The sequence below is a fragment of the Catharus ustulatus genome, chromosome 4, assembly GCF_009819885.2.
Source record: "Catharus ustulatus isolate bCatUst1 chromosome 4, bCatUst1.pri.v2, whole genome shotgun sequence".
NCBI classification, from domain to species: Eukaryota; Metazoa; Chordata; class Aves; order Passeriformes; family Turdidae; genus Catharus; species Catharus ustulatus.
Genome location: NC_046224.1, coordinates 45,576,736 through 45,598,813, shown reverse-complemented (window position 1 = coordinate 45,598,813; position 22,078 = coordinate 45,576,736). Strand labels below are relative to the sequence as shown.

General features: G+C 36.3%; 1 protein-coding gene across 1 annotated transcript in view; it reads left to right on the top strand.

The window, feature by feature from the left end:
* PTPRQ (protein tyrosine phosphatase receptor type Q) overlaps positions 1-22,078 on the top strand; it is a 124,999-nt gene that overhangs the window by 60,446 nt on the left and 42,475 nt on the right. Inside the window, exons 39-44 of the mRNA XM_042779219.1 lie at positions 64-339; positions 1,134-1,285; positions 2,849-2,990; positions 4,598-4,867; positions 15,298-15,630; positions 21,956-22,077. Of these exons, the coding sequence (XP_042635153.1) occupies positions 64-339; positions 1,134-1,285; positions 2,849-2,990; positions 4,598-4,867; positions 15,298-15,630; positions 21,956-22,077 (1,295 nt within the window). The remainder of the gene's footprint in view (positions 1-63; positions 340-1,133; positions 1,286-2,848; positions 2,991-4,597; positions 4,868-15,297; positions 15,631-21,955; position 22,078) is intronic.

Below are 22,078 nucleotides of genomic sequence, written 5' to 3'. Positions count from 1 at the left end.
TTTTCATGGTATCTCATATTTTTCTGAGATTATCCTTGTTTTTGTCTTTATTTCTTCATACAGTCCCAGAATCAGCACCTGTAATCAAAACATTTTCAAATCTCTCAACTACCTCAGTTATGCTTTCATGGGACCCTCCCATTAAGCCAAATGGTATTATAATACGTTATGATTTAAATCTATTTGGGCCAGAAAGGAATAACTCATTTTCTACCACCAATAATTTTATCATCTTGGAAGACCTTCTGCCATTCACATTGTACAGCATTTATGCAGCTGCCAGAACAATAAAAGGACCCGGTCCATCTGCTGTGCTTCAGTTCTACACAGATGAATCAGGTGAGCAAATTCAATTGTAAACAACTTCAAAATATCAGCCCTGTGTTACTGCATCCATCTTAGATCTGAGCATCAGAGTTGATATGCAGGATTAATTTTCCGTTGGTCTGTGAGTGAACATCTTTCAGAAGAAGGAAACACTGCAAGGCAAGTGTTTCCTGAGTGCTCCTCCTCCTGCCACAGTGTGCAAGAGAAGGTCACATTCTGCATAGGATTACAAAAAAAAACTCTATGAAGAAATTTCTTTTGCCTTTGGAATATGTTATGGTTTGCAAAGTATCAGGGATTTTGAAGCAACCAACAGTACCTTTCCCTTTATCTCCCCAAGAAACTGAAAAATGATAAAACATGGAAATATTTCTGACACATTCATGTGGTTCTCCTTTACATGGACGTCCTCTCCCTTGCATGATAAATTGCATATCTTGTAAATATATGATGAATTGTACTCCTTCATATATGGTGTAGGAAGCAAAGTATTTCACATTCCACTTACATATGTAATATGACTTCTGTTAAATGTCTTAGTTCTGACAGTGAGGATGTTTAAGTGATTAATAGATTTGTTAGATCTCTAAGAAGATCTCTTGCTGTCTAAACATGTATTCTGGATTAATGGAATTTTTTTCATGACAGAGAGGAAGAAAGAAGGTTGAAATAGCAATGGAGTACTGTTAGCTTGAGTTCAGATACAAATGTTAACAAAAGTACCTATGTTCTTCTGCATGTCCAAAGGGTTTTGTTTTGTCTGCATTATTTATGATTTGGAACTCAACAGCATTTCTCTTTTGCAGTGCCATTAGCTCCTCCCCAGAACTTGACCATTATCAACTACACCGCAGATTCTGTGTGGCTAAAATGGGATCCGAGTCCCCGGTCAAATGGTGTTATTATGAAATATAATTTTAAGGTTTATCAAAACAACACTGAAAAACTATTTTTTTGGGTATGTTTAAAATTAAGAGCATATAATTTTTAAAAATATTTTTTTTCATGCTTTAGGAAAAACGATATGGCAAATGTTATGCTCCTACAGTTATGAAGCTCCTATAAATTCATATATGCTAATACAGTTTACTTCCCACCATACCTGCAATTCAATTTTTCAAATTAAACAGGAAAAATTTTTAGATTTTAATGTGCTTTGCACTTCTAATGTTTCATTAACAAATAGATTTATTGATCATAATTTGTATTTTAATGTAAGCTTGATATTAGAAAATGACAAAAGTTACTTGCTTTATGGCTACCTATGTTTAGCTGTTAAGTACCTATGGACTTTCAGGATTCAGAAAGGCAGTAATTCCTAGCCATCTTGAAAAATGGTAAAAACTATTCAGAGGTCTTCATTAAAAAAAATAAATTGAAGAATAAGAATAACTGAGTAAATTGTGACTGAAGCAGATGCTATGTAAATGTTCAGGGATCGGTTGGATGGAGCTCTGAGTAACCTGGTTTTATGGAAGGCTCCCTGCTCACAGTATGGGGGTTGGAACTGGATGATCTCTAAGGTTCCTTCCAACCCAAATCATTATATGAATCTATAATTTTATGGTATGCAAAATTTGATCAAGGCTTAAATCTGATTGCTGGATGGCCTCAAGAAATGCCCATGAACTGCAAAGTCACCAAGCTGAGGTCAGGATTGCATGTCAGTCTTAGAAACTGCAGTGAGCCCTGTTCTTCTGGGATGCTTGTAAAAGATGCAGGAAAAGACATTGATGCAGTGAGGTCTGCAGTTATTCCCCACTGTGGAAGGAAGTGCTGGCCTCATCCCAGTTTCTTCCATAATGTTAGAGAGGCCACGATGCACATATGAAAGAGGAGCTGTGGATTCTACAACCAGCCACCTTTGGAAACACATTCTTTGGGGATTCATAGAAATCAACAAAGATATGTCCATCTGAGGCAGTCTCAAACTAAATTAGAATACAGAAACTGGCTGAAGCACTTGACTATGTCAGCTATGCCCTACATTTCTCCATGTTTTGTTGTGTTTTATTGGCAAGAAATTAGATTTAGTTTGTGGCAGCAAGGCAGAAAATAAATTTTTACAGAAATATTGTATTTAGGTACCATAATTCTCTCATAACTTGGATGCCACAAGATGTTCCCCGGAATTTCTTGCTGAAATTCAGCTCTTTCCCTGCATTAAAGTCTTCTCAACATTTGAACAACTATGCCTTGCATGGTCTGGGAAAAATAGATCCAAGGAATTGAACTGTGGGCTTTAGCTTTTTCTTTTTGTTTTCTTTTTTTTTTTTTTAAACTCTTCATCAGTTTATGTAGAAGTTATAACCGATGACCTCCTCCACTGCAGAGGTGTAGTAAATATGTAGAAGGTGAAGGGGTTGATGTGAAGCTAGAAAGAGTTTTCAGTATTTGACTGAAAGCTACTCAGAGTGGAAGAGGCAAAACTATGGCTGTAAATCTGCTCATTTCAGTAGGTTCAAGGTGAAGCCCACAATGTTTCTAGAGATTGTGTACTAATAATATTTTCTTCCTTAAGAACATTTCAGGTTCAAACCATGAGGCAAACCTTACTGGATTAGAACCATACAACCCCTATGTTATTAGTGTCTCTGCATTTACCAAGCTTGGGAATGGCAACCAGTTCAGTAATGCTGTCCGATTTACAACAATGGAATCAGGTTTGATGTGACTTTTTCTAAGCTGTAGTTCTGACACTTTTAAATATATTTGTATTTATTTACCTTATGTGGCTGAACAAAAGTCTTCCTCTTCTCTCCAAAGAAAACATATCCTAAACACTATTTCATTTTCTCTTGCCTGGGTAGCACCAATTCACATTCCTATTTGTAGACTGGGTTTGAAGTCTGATTTCGGAAGTGTACAATTAAAAATGTCCTCATCTGAAATGAGAGGCTTATATGGCTACTATAAATCTTTTAATAGCAACACAGATAAAGGGAGGAAAATTAGATAGGTATTCATCTTTGCAGATCAAAGCAGTAATTCAGATCCCTGTGAAAATAACTGAAACATTAGCAGTATCAAAAGCAGCTGGACAAAAGATTGGCAAATGAACTGGAAATTATATTAGACAAATAGAAATTTTCAGCATTTTTTTTTTTATAATTTATTTTAGGAAGGAAGCTAGCCACTAAAAGTGAAATACTTGACATTCACCAAAGAAAGCCTGTGGGCTTTGTGAAACTGGCTGTTGAGCAAAGCTATAACTCCTTTGCCAGGTCAGAGCAAACCCCAGGCCCTATAAGAGCTGTCAGTGCTAGGGGATAAGCATGGGTTAGGGGCCCAGGTTCCTTTACACTGTTAGCAAAGGAAGCAGACCCCAAATTAAAAAGATCCCATATGATGACTACAGGTTTGCTAAGATCACACTTCCAGTGAAAGATTCTTTCCAGAACCAGTAAAGCAGGGAAAAAGTTATGCTGTTTATTCTTACCAAAGAATTGCAACACCATCAGAAATCTGGACTGTCACTGAGCTGGTTCAGTTTGGCTGGACCCCTGCAGCTGAAGGTGAGCTAAAGGTGGTCCTCCTCGACAGCCATGGCCATCCATCAGTTGTTTCATTTCATCCCTGATATTCCATACTTATGATACTTTCTTCAGTTCTCTTCAATCAATTGTTCATAAATAATTGCTCTATTTTCAACATGATTGTATTATTTTCTACCTTCATGATTTTTTTATGAGCATTTAAAAAATTTCTTCTGCTGGAACCAGCAAATAAATGGGGAACAGTAAGTTAAAAGAATTGATATGACAACTCTGAAACTCTGAAACCTGCCCAGTGATTTCTGTACAAGTGTGATATAGTGCCTGAAAGAAATATGGCTGTCAGATAAATAAGGAAACAGATCAATAAGGAATTTCTGCTGTCGATGTTGTTGCTATGTATATTGAGTAGGTATATGGAGTATGTATATTGTGTATATTATAGTACACTGTATTTAAAAAAACATGGGGAAAATATGAGCAAAAAGTTTTGTTGGGAAAATAAAACTGAAGCATGCAATTAGGAAGAAGCCAGACAGATGGTCTCTTCTATCTCAAGTACTAGTATCAGTCATATTCACAGTAGTTGGAAATGAAAATCTGATTAGGACAAAGTCATATTTTTGTTCTTTCATGGTGTTTCTTGCATTAATTTGGCACTACAGTGTTTGACCCTTGCTATGAATATTGGGTCTGCCTCTCTAGTGATATTGTTCTGTGATTACAGTTTTAATTGTGTATGCTTGTTAATCTTTGGTGCCTGTGTGTCCTTTAAGTGCCAGATGCTGTACAGAACATTCGTTGTATTGCAACAAGTTGGCAATCGATCCTAGTGCAGTGGGACCCTCCTGCTTCAGCCAACGGCATAATTACACATTACATCATAGCAGTTGGAGGAAATTCTACAATTTTTCCATCTTATGATACACTGCATACTTTTAGAAATCTGCTTTCCAATGTTACTTATCAAATTAAAATAAAAGCTGCAACATCTGCTGGTGATGGTGAAGAACAGACATGCAATGCCAGTACTCTTCCAGAAAAAGGTAAATAATTATTCAAGTTAATTTTTTTGTTTAATTTAAATGATGACTGTGAAACAAACAGCCATGAAAAAACTTCTTCAATGCAGGCAGTTAAATAATTCTGTTGTTCATATTTCATGCTAATAATGAATGAAGAGAAACACGGCTTCCTTCTCCTCCTGTTTTACAATACACCTAATGATAAGAATAAATTGCCATTTTTAAAAACACAGCGAGAACACCTTTTCCTATGTGAATTTGAGTAGTTATTTTCTTAATTTATGATCACCTATTATTTTTTGTCTTATAATACCTGTCTTGTTCCTAGTGTACTTAACATATTTGAGACTGCATGTCTGAAAAAAAATTTGGGAATGAAATTTTACTAACTGACAGTGGTATGAATTCAGTGATAATAAAACTGGTCAGAATTCAGGAAACTGAGAAGAATTTAGCTTCTAAAAGCAAACATTATCATAACTTTTCATGGATAGGATTTTTTTAAAATGAGAAAGAAAGTTGTGAGCCAAATCCAAAGAAAAATGTAGACAGGTTTTCGGGCATTGAAGTGAAATATTTTTACCCAAAGTCTGTCCTGCTTTTTCTCTCCAGACACACACTTCACACCTCACCTAATCTTGGCAGTGCTTTCACTTGACGTGTTGAGCGTGGAGATGATATTCTGTGCAAAACAGAGTTAGTTCTGAGTGAACAGCTATGTACCTATCTTCTAAACTGAAAGTGGAGAGGAGCTGAAATATAAATCCAGGAAACAAAGGCCTGTTTCAGTCCTCCAGTCAGGGATGTTGTCTTGGGATTTTTTTTCTTCTTTGGTGATAGTTAAATATAAAATTACAGTAATTTCACAATTATAAGCCGCACCATTTTGACTAAAATTTTGGTCCGAACCCAAAGTGCGGCTTAAAATCAGGTGCAGCTTATATATGGACAAAGAAGGAAAAGTTGCTGTTTTAGTTTGGAGGACAGGTGTCTGCTGAGAAAGGCAGGAAATTCTCTTTGAAATGGAGAATGTAAACCCCCTCCCTCCAAATTATTATAATTTTGAAATCAAGGGGCTTTCAGGTAAAAATATAGGAATTAGGAATAACAGTTCTTTTCTAGGGAAATTAAAATAGAAATACAGTACTACAAAGAAATAAACTCCAAACACTGACAAAGTCAGAGTACAACCTGACACCCCATCAGGCAGGGTGTTGGTAACAGTCCCATTAAATGGTGGCTGCATCCTCCTGCAGTGACAGATGTGATTCAGTTGGAGCAGTGCTCCTGCAGAAGGTGCAGTTTCCCTCTATGGTCCTGCGGTGATGTGGAGAAATCCGGTTTTCCTCTGGAGTCCAGTGGAGAAAGGGGCTCCCTTAGTGTCCCAAAACCTCTGTTTTTATTATGGTAAGAAATGTTGGGCTCTTCCCCCTGGCTGGAGCAACTTCCAATGGGATGCAGTAATTTTATCAGTCCCACAGTGGGACTCAATGGGCCATTAGCAGAAAATGACTCTCTGGAGGAAGGATGGGTTGTGAAAAGATAAAGAACAATGCCCTGCCTGGTTTCAATGGATGGCCCATTAGCAGAATATCTGCCATGGAGATAAGAATCACTGCCCCCACCCTCAACAGATGGTGATAGAATAGATACCTTTTATCACACTCTGTATTGTAATGTGCGGCTTATATATGGACAAAGAATGAAAAGTTGCTGGCACCTGGAAGTGCGGCTTATACTCAGTGCGGCTTATAATTGTGAAATTACTGCAATTTTAAAAAACATGTTAATCTAGAAACATCCAGATAATATTTTACTTTTCTACTAAGTTACAGGAGAAATTACTGCATTTAGCTCTTTTTTTGTGTTCTCTTAAGTGACATCAATTTATGCAGTGGAGTTGAGGAGGTCTCTATTTCAGAAAATCTGTATAATTAGAAAACACAGGGGTGGGATGGAGGAGCACAACTGGCTTAGAAACCAAACCTAGCTTTTGTAATACCTTATTACTAAATTTCTGAATAACTCAGAAGATGAGTTGCAGCACTCATTCTCATATATACTTGAAATGAAAGAATGAATTTTCTCAGATCTGTCAAATAATAAACAATAAAAAAGAAGCTCAGTCAGCAACAAGGTTTTGGTTCGGAATGACAAATGGAGGGAAGCAGCTCGTCTATGTAGACTTGAGCTGAACATGGAACTTGGAGGAGATCAGACTTCCCTTTACTCTTAGACTTCCTATTGCTAGCTTCCTGGGTGGCATGCACCTCCACTGGATCCCTCCTGTCCACAAAGCCTTGGTCTCCCCTTATGAGCTTTGATTTCCACACTTCTGAAAATCAGACTTGTGGAGATGCATGTCTGAATGAATCTAGACCATGCCTGTGTTGTCAGCTGAACTACTGCTGCTTTGGTTCCAGATCAAATGGATGAGTTCCAAATGAGAACAAGCCCCTTGCTGGCATATTTTGGCCAATATTGTGAAAATAGACAGGGTTGTACTTTGATGGCTGCCCCTCCTGATGATACAGTCCCACTAAAGCCTGGCCACATCTGTTATTTGAGCTATGACATGGCTCATTCATACACATTTCTGATGAAAATTTTCTGTCTAAATTGGCTTCCTCATCAACAGTTCCCCTACAAATGCTGCCAGTTTGTTATCCCTGCTGGTCCCCCTCTATCCAGAACCTTGGCAATTTAAGACATGCCTGGTTTATCTGTCCTCTTGTTTGCTCAGAAATTTCTGTTCATCAGGAGGGCTCAAAATCCAATTTTGAAAAGGCAAAGGCATTGAGGCATTGTTTATGTATTAGACATGAGCATGTTCTTGCACAGCATTTTACAGTGTTGGCTGGAAATAATGCAGTGAGCTGAGCTGCTGTGCTCGGTGCAGATGCATGTGCTTCTGCATTTCTGGGCATTTCTCAAACACAGTCAGAACACTCCAAGCTCTGTTTTACACCACGGCTGCTGAGCAGACAACCCTCAGAGCCAGAGCAAGACTGAACCTGAGGATGGAGTTCAGACTTGGAGATAGTTGCATAGGAGGGATGTTACCCTCTGGTAACAGAGGGGAAAGGAAGATTTCCCAGGTGCTTCACATCTTGGAGGATAGTGGATAGGATTCTAGCAGTGTTAAAGGAGCTGGACACCTGAGAAAGTTAATTGTTGGGATTTCTGAGAAATTTGGAATTAGCTATTAATTAGTCCTTGAGGAAAGACTGAGAAAGCTGTGGATTAAGCCTGGGCTTTAGGGAGCGACTTGAAGTATCTTATGGTCCATGTTATAAAGAGCTGTGCTAGGAGGGGAAAAAACCCAAGCCAGTCTTTATTTTGTAACAACATTTGTTTTATGTGTCTTATCACTGGGAGTTTTCTTACATGAAGCTTTTACTCTACAACACATGTACTTTTTGCCACAAACTCTGCACTGACCCTTTCTTGCTGTGTCATTGCTTAATCATATTTACAACAAACTAGTTATTATTAGGACATTTCCTTAGCTGTGTGTTTGCATGACTTGTTTTGTAGTGACTGAATACTAGGAATTGGAGATTCATGGATGGGAATGGAAACAGTTTTATAGCTGTTGTCAGCTTCTTATTTATGGTGGTCTAAGATTAGTCACAGAATATGTAGCCAGCACTGAGTCACTGACAATGCATTTATTTCTGACATAAAGTGAAATCGAATTTGGCTCAGTGTCTCACTGCATAGCATTTGACCTTTAAATTCTTGTCAAGATTTTTTGCCTTTTTTCAGGTAAATTTTTTTCATATCTGGGTACAATTAAACATAGATCATGAAGCTTAAATTTATGAGGAGATTAGTAGCGTTTTGTGTCTAATCTAGCTCCATTGTCATAGTAAACCACCTCTACCAGGCTGCAGTATGTTATAAAAGCTGTCAGCTTTGTAGTGGTAGTATTAGTTTGTGATTAAATACATTATAAGGGATATGAAAGATAATATAGTATACATACACATGCATAAATGAGTCAGGATTTTATGACTGAATAGACATCTTTGGATTACTTTCAAGATAATGCACATACTAAAATTAAATTTCATTAAGGTTGAGTGAATTTTTATAAGCAAGAGAGAACCATAAAATAGCAGGAAACTTTTCCAAAAGGCACACTGAAGCTGTGAATGTTCAGCTAACTTACAAATCTGGGACAAGCATAACAGTCATTTAGTTTACAATAAATTAAAATTAAAACAATTAAAAAACCACTTGGGGATATCCAAAGCATGAATAATAAAGAGAAAACGGCTTCTGCTTTAAATTTTTTCATTTAGATTTTTCTCTGTAGACTTTTCATTGTTTTTTTACAATATTAATCATATTGATTGCACTATTGAGATACACAGAGCAATCCCCCCACTTCTCCCCCTTACTTCTAGTCATACCTGATATTATATCTGAACACAGCCTTAGAAGAGGTTGAGGCCCCCTCTGTACTCTGGTGACAGTCGTTACCATTTGTTTTCTGCCAAACAGAGATTCATTCATATCTTTCATTTAAAATAAATATGGTTAGAAATTTGTCCAAGAAGCATTTTTTCATTTAATCTGGGCTTCATTTTCCAGGCCATTAATAACTTGTAGTTATACACAGAAGTGTGCCTTGTGTATAAAGAACAGTAGTGCCTAAAGGAATTGGTGATGGGAAAATTTCTCAGGTCTTTTGGTGTGGACGTGTGTCGGCAAATTAGCATCATCTTTTGTTACATGTGCACAAAATGTCTTTACTCTCTGCACAAGGAACACTCTAAAGGTTCTGGATTTGTATCTCCATATGGAGGTTCCTACTGGAAAATGCGGGCTTTTAAAAATCAAGACCAAAACAAAGCAAGAGTTTAAAGCCATCTTCATACCCAAGGAAATGCTATTTCCTTCACCATAAATCCTTTTCTCAGGATCTGGCAGTTCATGACAACTCTGAGCTGGAGTTACATGATTTTCCTCATTAAGTAGTGAAGAAAATGACAGATGACTGTGATGCACTGGAAGAATATTTAAACCCATGTCCTCAAGAGGTTCTTAAGACTGTGAGTAAGATGCGCAGTGCAGATGTGTTGCCCTGGCTATCCTCAGGAGTCAACCTGCTGCAGAGTCACTGTTGTGGAAATGGCAGTGCTTTAGTGTCCCCTGTCACTTTGGCAGAAAAGGGCTGTGTGTTTCACATGTTCAACCCCTGCTGCAAGTTCACATTTTAAAATTGTATTAAAATCATCCAAAAATTGCAGAGTCAATTAGGAAAAAGAATTTTTCCAATATAACTAATTTCTTTTTCCCAGATGTAATTTTCTTTATGTAATATTGATTTCTTTACTCTTTCTGATTAGCTGTTTGGTCCAAATTTAAATTAATGGTTTTGAGGTTGATGTCAAATCTTCACTAGAAAAGTGCAGTATCACTTGGTTACTGCCAATAAAATTGTACTGGTGTTATTTTTATAAGAAGGTTGATAAAAATATATTATTAATACAGTATAGGATAATGGAATTTTTGTCTTTTTTGTAGGGACTAGGTCAACTCTGCATTAATATATAAGAAACAATGGAGACATATATGTACAAAGCTGAAATGGACACAATGTCAAATACAATGTTTACTGAAAAAGAGAGTGTTTTAGTTTAATGGAAAGCTGAACTTTTAAGACTTGAGTGCAGGCAGCTTTTCAGTACTTCTCTTTTTAGCTTAAAGAAGTGCATTTCTCTCCAAATTTGCATTATTTGATTTTTCAGTGCTTAGATCCCACATTTGGAGACTACGTTTTCTAATGTGCTAAGGACTGAGAAACATGGTCTGTAGAAGCTCTTCTTGAGACGTGCTCTCAACTGTGCAATTTCCTTTAAAGCATGTCTGATAATGTCAGTCTCAAGTCATGCGAAAAATAGTCTACAGTTTTTTACATTTTTATGTTAGCAAAATAATTTGTGTCCTATTCATGATACTTATTCATACTGAGCATGACTTTATATCATGATGAATCCTCCTGAAGTTAGCATTCTATACTCAATTAGTATTTAGTGTGATCAGGGTTATCAACTTAACCCATGGAACTAATTTGTGTAATTAAGCTTTCAAAATGTAAATGTAATAGAGATAATCAATACAGAATATTTATTTTCTTTTCAGTTATTTTTATTTTCTGAAGACTTTTATTGGTATGTGCCCACTGCTGTCGGTTCTACTTTGTTCTTCACTTTCCTCCTATTGATGCTCTTAATACCACCCAACAGACTTCTAGGCTGCTGCAGTTCTTTTAATCCAAACTCCAGCTACAAGCAGCTGTTCTGTAGGCAGCTTTTTTTTTATTAACTTCGTTAGGAACTATGCCATATCATATTACCTCTTCTGTTAGCGGCCCGTGCAGCTGTAGTTGGTGCTTTCCACAAAAGTCTCCACAGAAAGCCAAAGCCTCTCTTTTCTCAGTAGATTTTTGTGTGTGTCCTTTGCTGCCCTTAGGTTATTTTTGCATTGTGAATAAGGTTTTATTCTACAAAGTGTTTTCGTTAGTTTGAACCAGTTCTAATGGCCAATTTCAACTTGATATGAGTCTTTTCACTGTGCTAGTGCTTTTTCTACCAAGATTTTCTTCTTATTTATGTTATCAAATAAAAACTTTATCTCTGAGCAGTCCATCAGCTTTGGAAGGGCTGATTATCATTGTAGCCAGACAAGCATAGGGCCAAGATCTACCAAACAAACTTTTATTTAGGTGTTTAACTTCCACTCCCGGAGCTTAAAATCCCATGTGGATCTGATTTCAGTTATTTTTCATTGAAATTTAGGCATCATACGAACATATGAAGAATGGTAGATGAACCTGAAAATACTTCGTTCCTCTTCCAGTCCACAAACTGAATCCACCAGCATTTCATGGTTAGCCTCTCTGCCAGCTCCCTGGCTGGCTTTCAGAAACTGAATTAGAAGCTATTAAATGGAAAATGAGGTGGAGTATATTGCACCAAATGTTTCAGACTTAGAAAATCTTCCCACTCCTGGAGATAGCTGAATTATTGCAAACATAATACAATAGGGAAAGACTGTGAGATATGCGATGAGACTTAGGGGATCCTATGTGTAATTCTTGGGGAATTCAAATTTGGGATTAGGGAAAGAATTCTCACTAACTAATCAGAGCACAGTCCTCAGCAATTAATGTCTTACAATACCACAATCACCATGCCTTTCTTTCAGTGCTCCTTTCTGGAAATTTGGATTAATAATACAATTCCCATTAGGTACATACCAAATTGTCAGTATATAAGAAACAGTAATAAGTCTTTATACAGTTCCAATATAACCTGAAATAATAATTGAAAAATATGCAGTTTCTGGCTTCCATAATTTTTAGTGTGAACAGTGATCATCATAGTTAAGTCATGTTTAGAAAATTTAGACAAACTCATGATTATTCTAGGAAGCATGGAATGGTTTGTTCAAATCAGTACCATCTGTGGACAGAAAATGTTGGGGGAATTTTAGTCATTCTTGAGGAATGGAAATCTGATTCTCCATGCTAGAGTAATTGTAATCCTCTTTGTATCTGTAATCCAATAGCATAGCTGTCTTGAAATTGTCTCTGAACACTATCACCAAGTTCAAGAGATCCTGTGCCACTGGGTGTCACTGCTCTTCACTGTGGCCCTAGGATCAAAACTCTTTGCTTTGCTCCAGTTTCAGGTCACATCCTTTCATTTGTTCTAATGAGAGATTGCATTTATGTCCGATTTGTCTATGTAAGGAGGGAGACAAAATTAGCTTGATTTAAACTGACTAATGTTTAAGGCTCTGATTCCATTTTAAAGGTCTGTCCAGGCAATGACAGAGAAAATTTTACTGTGAATTCTGCTGATTGACCCTTGCCTTTTAGGTTCAAAATATTTTGCTTAAATGGGTCTTCATAAACTGGAAAAATGACAACAAAAAGTAGTAATTGAAGCTTTTGTGTGAAAGAGGAAATGCTTGTCTGATTGTCTGCTATCAGTATACCTGCAAGTTTATCTTTAAAGATTGTGGTTTTCAAGTTGTGTTACTTACTGGGATAATCACAAGTGTTACCTTCAACCTTGTGAATATAATGTATATGGATACAGTAACATATAATGTATATGGATACTGAGTAGTCAGTGGGAAAAAGAACAGACAGAAAGAGAAACATCATTTCTCCACCCTCCATTCTTCCCTTACTTTAGGTGAGTTTGCCTCTCCAAATACAAGGAAAGCTCCTGGAGGCTGGATTTATTAGCATTTTGTTAGTCTGTGGGAGAGCCAGAAAATCAGAGCCACCATCATTTTGCCTGATATAATTTCTAGTTCTAAGAAAGCCAAGTGTCTTTTCCTTCTTTACTGCAAAATTGCTAATTCTCAGTTACTTTTTATGTCATCATCTGTGTTGAAAATAAGGGAACAAGGTACTCTCCTAAAAAGGAAAGGCCAACATGGTGTCTAGACCATGGGCACTGCTCTTCCTATACCTGTGACCAACCTTTTTAACCTGCCTTTTTTACACATATGTATATATTTCCACCTTCCTACTAACACCCAGCAACTAACCAGCTGCTTTATGGCAAACCCTAGCTTCTGTATTGGAATATAGCCAAATAGTTTTCTGTTCTAGCCCATGTTTTATCATTATCATATTTGAGTGTGTAAGAATTCATATTTTGGAAGTATCTTAGCAGATATTAACAACTTATATTACAAAAGAGTAAAAGATTTACAGAGGAAAAATACAGGTATTTTCTACTAACCATGTGGCATTTCTCTGCCTTTACTTTCCATAAACTGGTAGTCAAACCAGGACTTGTAAATTTCTTGTAATTTACAGTAATAACTAATACAGTTTATAGAGTTTCTATTAAAATATTGCAGTACTTTTTTTTTGAAAGTGGATAAACAAAGTATTACGTCTTCAAATCTGAGCAATTGAGAATGGTACTGCATGTTTTGAGGTTTTTGACTACTTTCTGTAGTTATCTTCATGCTAATAACAACAGAGAAAAACAACTTTAATTTTGATGTAAGTTGTCTTTAGAAAAAGTTTTTTATATGGTCTACTCTTGTTCTGTGTCTGCTTAGTGTGTAGCAAGATGGGAACGTATGGGGCTGTTGCAAGGTGTGGTGTTGTGTACTTGTGCGTGAGAGCTCAGTGAAAGAACAGGGGAAGGTCGGTGGTTCTCTGCCTACTTCTCCTGCAGGCTCCACCTGCTTTGGGCTCATTTGAAAGGATTTTAATTTCTCAGTCTTTTCATAAAGACAGCTTTGTCTGATTCAGAATTTACATTTCTCTTTAAGCATCCATATTCAGTTGAGAAGTTTCAGCTTATTATATTGTGATGATTTTAATAAACAAATTGTTGCAGACAAAAGCAAAGATCAGATATTCCCAAAAGGCTGAAAGAAAAGAAAAAAGAGTGTTTTCTCTTTCTTCCCCAGTCTGGTCTGGGAAGGTCCCAGACATTGGTCTGGGTTCTTTTTCGTCTTTATGTAAGCCTTGGGACTTCTTCAGTTTCAGTTTGAGGATGTATCATATGTTTTTCTTTTACCAGTGATACCTCTTCCCCCAAAGACTCTAAAGCACTTTTTAAAGCTGTGTGCGCACAATGATTTCTGAGCTGATTTTTCTGCAGTTTTTGCCATAGGCAGTATTAGTATTATCTTACAGAGTCTTAAAGATAATATTAGCTTTCTCTATGACTATTTGATATAGCACAAAACCATATGTTGCAACTAATCTGTGAAATCTGGGAGTACACTGCTGACTCAATATACACAGGATAAATGTGTGTACATGTATATGTATTTACATATATGCACTGCTTCTGTCTCATGGAAATGAATATAACCTGCATATAAATAAATGGAAGCAAAGTTTGTAGGAAGTTTATTTTTTATCTTTTCACTTAATGTTTTTGTAAAGAGCTTCTACAATGCTCAACAAACATATTGCATGTATTAATACTCTGCATTCAGAAGGCGAAACAGGAGACCTATGAAACTTACCTCGATGTGCTGTGTGAGAATTTAATATATTAGGAAGAGAGAGGGAGACACATGAGTATTTCTAAATGAGAGGTGAAGAATCCCACTTAGAACCCATAGTAAAAGATGATATAGACACATAACTTTGTGTCCATTAGTTGAGACATAGCCCCAAAAGTATCAATAGAAATGTCACACCTCTCAAAGCTACATGCCTTGCCTGAAATATTTTTTTTTTTATTTAAAAACCTATAGTAAATACATGCCACCTGAATATGTACAGTGTGATTTATGCCATTGGAAATATTACTTATTAACCATATGAAGTTGAATCTTGGTCTTTAGATATGCTTTTTAAACAATTTTTTTCAACAGTGGATAAAAGTAGTACAGTTGGAATCACTTTCATTCAAATTAAGGTATCTTACATATGTTTCAATCTGCAGTTCCTAGTGCTCCTAGGGATATTGTTTTTTCCAATGTGCAATCAACAAGTGTGACATTGCTTTGGAGATCACCAAAATCTATCCTTGGCTACTTTCAAAACTACAAGATTACCACACAGCTACAATCCACCCTCTGCAGTAACTGGGAAGCTATGGAATGTATTGAATATGAGATGCATCAGTATTTATATGAAAATGCCATGGATGACTGGATAGAAAACACAGTGTATGGACTGAAAAAATACAGATGGTACAGATTTGCCGTTGCTGCCAGTACGAATGTTGGTTATGGCAGTTCTTCACCTTGGATTTCAACTCAAACCCTTCCTGGCTGTAAGTAAGCATGTCTGCCATGTCTCATAATGCTATAACATCTAAATAAGCAAGAGCTCTTGGTAGAAGTTATTTCTTCATAGACCTACAATACTGGTGAAGTCAACAGGGATTTATAGCAACTCTTGACCTCTGATATGTATTTTAATATATTTGTATGATAGAAATTCATGTTGTGGGTGTACATACTTAATACTGATTGATATTTCAACGTATTTTGTATAGTCTTTTATATTTACTTCTTACCCAAGAACAGTTTCAATCCTCAGCTGTACTACACGTGTAGACTTGGTAAGTCTGAATTTTTGCTAGTGTGAGTTGATGTGATTGTATTTTTCAATACAATTTCACCTGTGGGGAGTGCTAATGAGCAAAGTAAATTTTTTAATTCTTTGACTAAATGTCTTTTCATTAACATTGCAAAATTTTCCTGAAATTATTTTGCGTGCCTTTGGCAATGGAATCCAAGCAATTGCTTCAGAGGAATCAAAATTTCGTTCCAAAACCATAAGCACCTACAGAGTTTACTAATCGGAGTTGCCGTGTAACATGCACTGGTTGCCATGATACATATTAGAACTCTCATGCCTCAGCTGAGGATTTAAGTTCCTAAGAGAAGAGGTAGTTGTCATAAATAATTCACCACTAAATATTTGAGAGAAGGGGACATGAAACATAAATTATTTAGGCAGTTGTCATGGGGATATATGAGCTTCCCTACCAGTTTGCAGGCATCCTAGGATAGAGAATATCTGAGGTCTGGCCTATAGCCTCTGTAGAACAATTGATAATAACTATGAGTTGCCTGACTTAATCACAGCTCTTTTAGTCATTTCCCCTGGCAAATTAATAATAATAATAGAGCTACCGAGTGCTGAAAAAGCTGTGTACCAAGGACTACTTAATGATCCAGATATTTACCTTGTCCCACTCAACTTTTTATAATCATGTGATGTGAACACAAGAGGCTTTGGACACTGTGATAGTAAACAACATAACAGCCTGATATTTTATAAAGCTCAGAAGTAGTCCTTTGGACTGAGAAGTGCTGGAATCAGCTGCAGAATCATACTCATGTGCACTTTCTTTCTTTGTCCAGTGACTCTTATGGAGAAGTTCTGCCTGTAAATCAATGCAACATTTTAAATTAAGGGGAAGAAAAAAAACAAACCCAGATGGAGCAGAAAATAGATAACAGCAGTTCTGCAACTCTTGAGCCAGCAGCTCTGGGGAGATTTCTTACTATTAAATTGATAGAAGGCAGCTGCAGATGTATGCAAATACTTTTCAAAAAATTGTTGCTGACTTTAAAATAGTTAAGGATTTAAACTGGATGGAGAAGCAGATAACGAAAACACATAAAATTGTAGGAAGTTAGGATGCTTTTTATTATTTCCTTTTTGGACAGTGATGATTTGTTTTAAGAGAGAGCTATTTTCTCATCCAGTCCCACTGAGAACACAGTAAAAGCATAAATATCTCAAGAGACTGCACAAGCCCTTTCCATGCCAATTCAGTGTCATTCTCAGCAGCAGGTCCTCTGTGTGTTCTATTAGATAGTTTCAAAGTGGTGAGGTCAAAGTTATAGAAGTTCCACCAGTTCTTCCAGCCCAAGTGTCTGGGGCTGCTGACCTGTACCTGCAGTGATGAAAGGAGGCAGCAATGAATTTCCTGTGAGTAAACTGGTGACACATCAGGAGATAAGCTGCCTAAAAAACACACCACTGTGGAATCAAGAAAGCATGGGCATTATTCCAAATGTCATGTCTGGGCACTGGTCTTTTTCCTGGGGTAATGGCAATCAGCTGAGGAGGAAAAAAAAGAGGAAGGTGACATGACACATCTGGGTCACCAGCTGGCAGTTCCATCATGCATCAGCAGTGCTAGGAGCATCCATGAGCAGTGGCTGATCTTTAGCAAGGGCAGGTTTCTAGGTATTTCATACTTTTCAAAGCCTAGTTTTTACAATTACTGTTAAAAACCCCCTCGGTTCTGCTCTTTCTTTTGCAAAAGCCACAGCCTGTATCAGAAAAAAGAAATTCAGAATGCACCAAGCAGATCTGACACTCTGGGCAGCCTTGCAAATTGTATGCAGAAAACAGGTGTTGATCTCCCTCTCCTTTCCCTCATGGACAGGGCCAAGCATCCTCTGGATTAGCCTGCTGATACACAGCCAACATACATGGTCTGTTAGGGCTTAAGAGTGCTTAGCTGCTATGTAAAATACCCTGAGTACTTAGCCCATAAAATCAATGGGAGTTGTGTTTGCACATTTGAGGGCAGAAGTCGGGCACTGTTTCACTTGATTTTCAAGAATTGCCTCTGTAAGACATTGCTTGTACCAAAGGTAAAGTTACCTTTGATATGAAATAATGGTTAAAGGATTTTTTTCTTGGGTTCTTAGAAATTTGTGTTTCTCTCAAGCCTAAAGAAAATATTAAAGTATTATATTCAGGAGGTTATTTATTATCATATTCAGGAGGAGTATTTAAGGTGAAAACTCTCAGACTCATTTCCCAGAATATAAAGAGAAGAAACTTCAGCAGCAAAAATTACAAAAAAAGAATTCCTAAATATTTTTTAAAGTTCTGAGGATTTTTGGTTGTGCTAAAGCAGAAATACCTAATGATTCTGACTACCCAGTAAATAAGGTGAACTTCTTAGCTTTGTTTCAGTTGTTCATTATGAAGACAAATGTAAGGCTATAGGAATTATTATCAAGATTCTTTAACTCATTTGCAAGTTTAAAAAAGAAATATAATGGCAGTGTTCTGCAGTAAGAGTGGCTATAGAGTTACTCTGTGAAAATATTATGGATTGTTAGTACAGCCCAGTCTCACATCACACAGATAAACTGTTCAACCTTCTGTCTTGCAGCTTATCCTCACAGGAATTGTCTTACTGTCTCATAAAGTCGTGTGATGGCACCATTATTGCTTAACTGATTGATTACCCAAGAGGCAAATCTGTTCTACAAGATTAAATATTTTCATCATAACTTAGATTTATACAGTTACCAGCACAGATCACAGTGTTGTGTCACAGTAAGGGAAAAGGCAAGAAATGTTTTCCTTAGCTATGGAAACTTTGCTCCTTCTCACCTGCACTTACCCCTAGTTTCCCTATTACATTTATGAGGAGAATAAGATTGGCTGAACTTAGGTTTTCTGAGAGAAAAATAATCGTGGAGGGTCAGTGTTAGATGAAAAATGAATGACAGTGAGACCACTGACCTCATTTTGGATCTCATACAGTTACACAATGCAATGCTTTTTGGTAAACTGCCAAGTCCCCTAATGCCAGGATATACTGAGCTACAAAGGAAAATCCCAGATGTTTGAATGTCCCGTGAAGGCTAGGATGTACAAGCATGGGGCTGAGGGTTATGCTGCTCTTTTCAGCACCTTCTTTCCCAATCCCTGCTGATACCCAGTTGCTTGGTACTATTAAAGAAATGTTTCTGTGTGATGAAAAGTAATGAGATTTCATGTCTTGTTATGTGTTCTTTCTTCTGGAAAACTTTGCCTGGGAGAACTTGTTTTTCTTTGTTATATTTCCTCAAAAGTAAATATTTGCATGTAATTATGGACTAATACAAGATTTATAACTTCTTAAAATAATATAAAAATAACATAGATAATTAAAAATTAAATAACTGAAGCACATGCTTAATTTTTGCTGTGAAAGGAAAAAAAAGAGCTGATCCTAACCAAATTGGCAAGCATGAATTTCTGTTAAAAAAATGGAGTATTCAGTCTTATTTTTGAGGATTATGTTAAATGATGGGCTATCCAGACTTATCTTCAAACTAACACACTGAACTGCTGCCTTAGCATCAGGACACAGATGGATGGGAAAGATGACCCTGACCTCCATAAGACCCACATTCCTGTGCAAGGATAGAAGCATGATAATCAGGAAATGATGGTTATTAGTTACAGAAAATGCATTATTGTGAAAACCAGGAGAAAAGTGCTTATGAGAGGAAGTGATTGGATTATGGGGGAATGAGAGAATAAGACTAGGTCATTTCTCCAGAGTAAATTGCTGTGATTTATAAGAGAAAGGGGCCAGTGATATCATGGCTTCATATTGACCAGATTCATTTCACAAACAAACCTAAATCAGAATGCGGCAGTTATCCACTGAATCAAACACAGTTTTAAAAAAGATGTTTTTTGTAAGGCATGAGACATGTCAGATACCTTTAATTTTGTGGTTTTCTCCTCAATTATACTTGTTATTTCAGAAAATATTCCTACATTTCAGTATGATTTGGTTAATGTCTGATATTTTACTTTTCATAATGAAAAGAAACCAGATATTAATGCTTAGACACACTTACATAAGTAACTAAAAAATAGCATACTCAATTAGAATTTTCTTGCAAATATCTACAAATACATCAAGTACAAACTACGTATGGAAATTAACCATATAAGTAACTGCAGACTGGATAATTTGTAGATTAGATTATGCTTTAAAATTGTTTCATACCATCTACTGCATTACTGCAGAGTCCACTAGTTCTGTTAAAAAAACAATGGAAATTTTTCTTTAGAAACTTGATTGGTTTGAAAACTAAGGCTCAAGAAGCTATATATGTATAATTTTATAATGTTTTTCAGAAATTTAATTTTGCAATAAAGCAAATAAATATAATTTCCTTAGTTACTGGAAGCATTGTTTACCCTGAAAGACACTGGTAACAAGCCTGACATGCATTACCTTTAAAATAAAATTTGTGCTTATTCTAATTTTCAGGGAACTTGCTTGTCCTTTTATTTTGTTTTATCTGTTGTAGCTCCCCAGTTGACAACCAGCCTTCTCTGAGCGCTCTCCTCTTTTACCACTCCTCATGTGCACTCACAGTTCTTTCAGTTACACTCTTCATCCAGTTGTTCCATGCTATTCAATATTTTTGGGGACTGTTTCCAATGGTTGAATTTGATCTTGCCTATAAAGTCTCGTATATTCCTGCTAATCCTAGCACAAAAATTTAATTCCTGTATCCAACACCCTAAACTCATCATAGCACCTTACCTAACCCAAATATTTCTGTTTTATTCTGCAATGATGGTGCCGAATTTTTGCCTCCACAGTGCAAAATTTTATTATTTTCCTCATTAATATTTCACACATATCGGCAACAGCTACATACTTCTTTCCATGTTCTTTTTTTTTTCCTGCCCTGTGTCCTTTCTGAAGAACTAAGTAGCCTTGTATACCCTCCCATTTTTTTCCTCATTTAGCCGTCTTACCTAACAATTAATGATGGCAAACTACATATTCATGTGTTAATCTTGTTTGAGAAAAGAGACTGCATCTTCTGATTAGCATAGATATGATTGCTTTAGTAATTTTTTATAATATACTGTTGACCGATATGTATATTTTTGTGGTATATTGAAAAGAAGGCACCATGAAGTCAGATTCTGGAAATATGTACAAATATGTTGTTGTTTTTAACAGGCTGTTCAGTGATACTTACCACAGTTGTCTTTTTTTTTTGTAGTAGATCCAAAAACAAGGCACCCTGGAGCCAAGTTCTGTGATTATTTACAAATCCGTTGCCCTTCTATTCCAGATTTTATTTTCCTGAAATTTAAATGGTCATTATGGAAAAATAATACTATTTACTGAGAATTGCTGAGTTATTATTATGATTTCATTAAATTCTTATTCAATACTAAGAAATAACTAGGTTAATTCACATATCACCTCAACAAATGGAAATTTTAGGGAAATCTCTTTTCTTAATATGAACTTTCATGTCCTCTTTCATTTCTTACCACTTCTTTTGTTTGGGTTTTCTGTAGTTTCTCAACATGTTAAGAACAAATTGAAAGGAAATGTAGAAATTTATCTCTACTAGTACTTTCCAATACTGCAGAAAATTTCTTCTAGCATGCAGAGTAGGATGTCTTTTCACAATTTCTTGTTCTTTGAATGATTCATTTAACATAAACAAATATATTATGCTTGTCTATTTGTATAAATATTTGTATATATTTTGCTTGAGTCATGTGAAATACTGATAAAGAACTTCTAAATAAAAAACTCTATAATTTTAATTTAAGATGAAGTCATAGGCAGTCCATACTCTAGAAAAATTGTAGTGGTTCCAATGAAAGATGTATTTCTAAATCACGTGGTATGACTTACATACGAAAAAAAAGAAAAGTTACTGTTATTCAAGCAGCATGTAACCTTAACTGTGTAACAAAGTTTTATTTTCAAATCTCTACTGGCCATTAAAATTATACCGGGTTATTTTTTTGTGCATTTCATTGGTCATGATTCACATACACATTTTTCTTTTCAGCTCCAGATGGTCCTCCAGAAAATGTGACTGTTTTAGCTACATCTCCTCACAGCATTAATGTCAGCTGGAGTGAACCTGCCATCATAACGGGACCAACGAGCTACCTCATAGATGTTACATCAG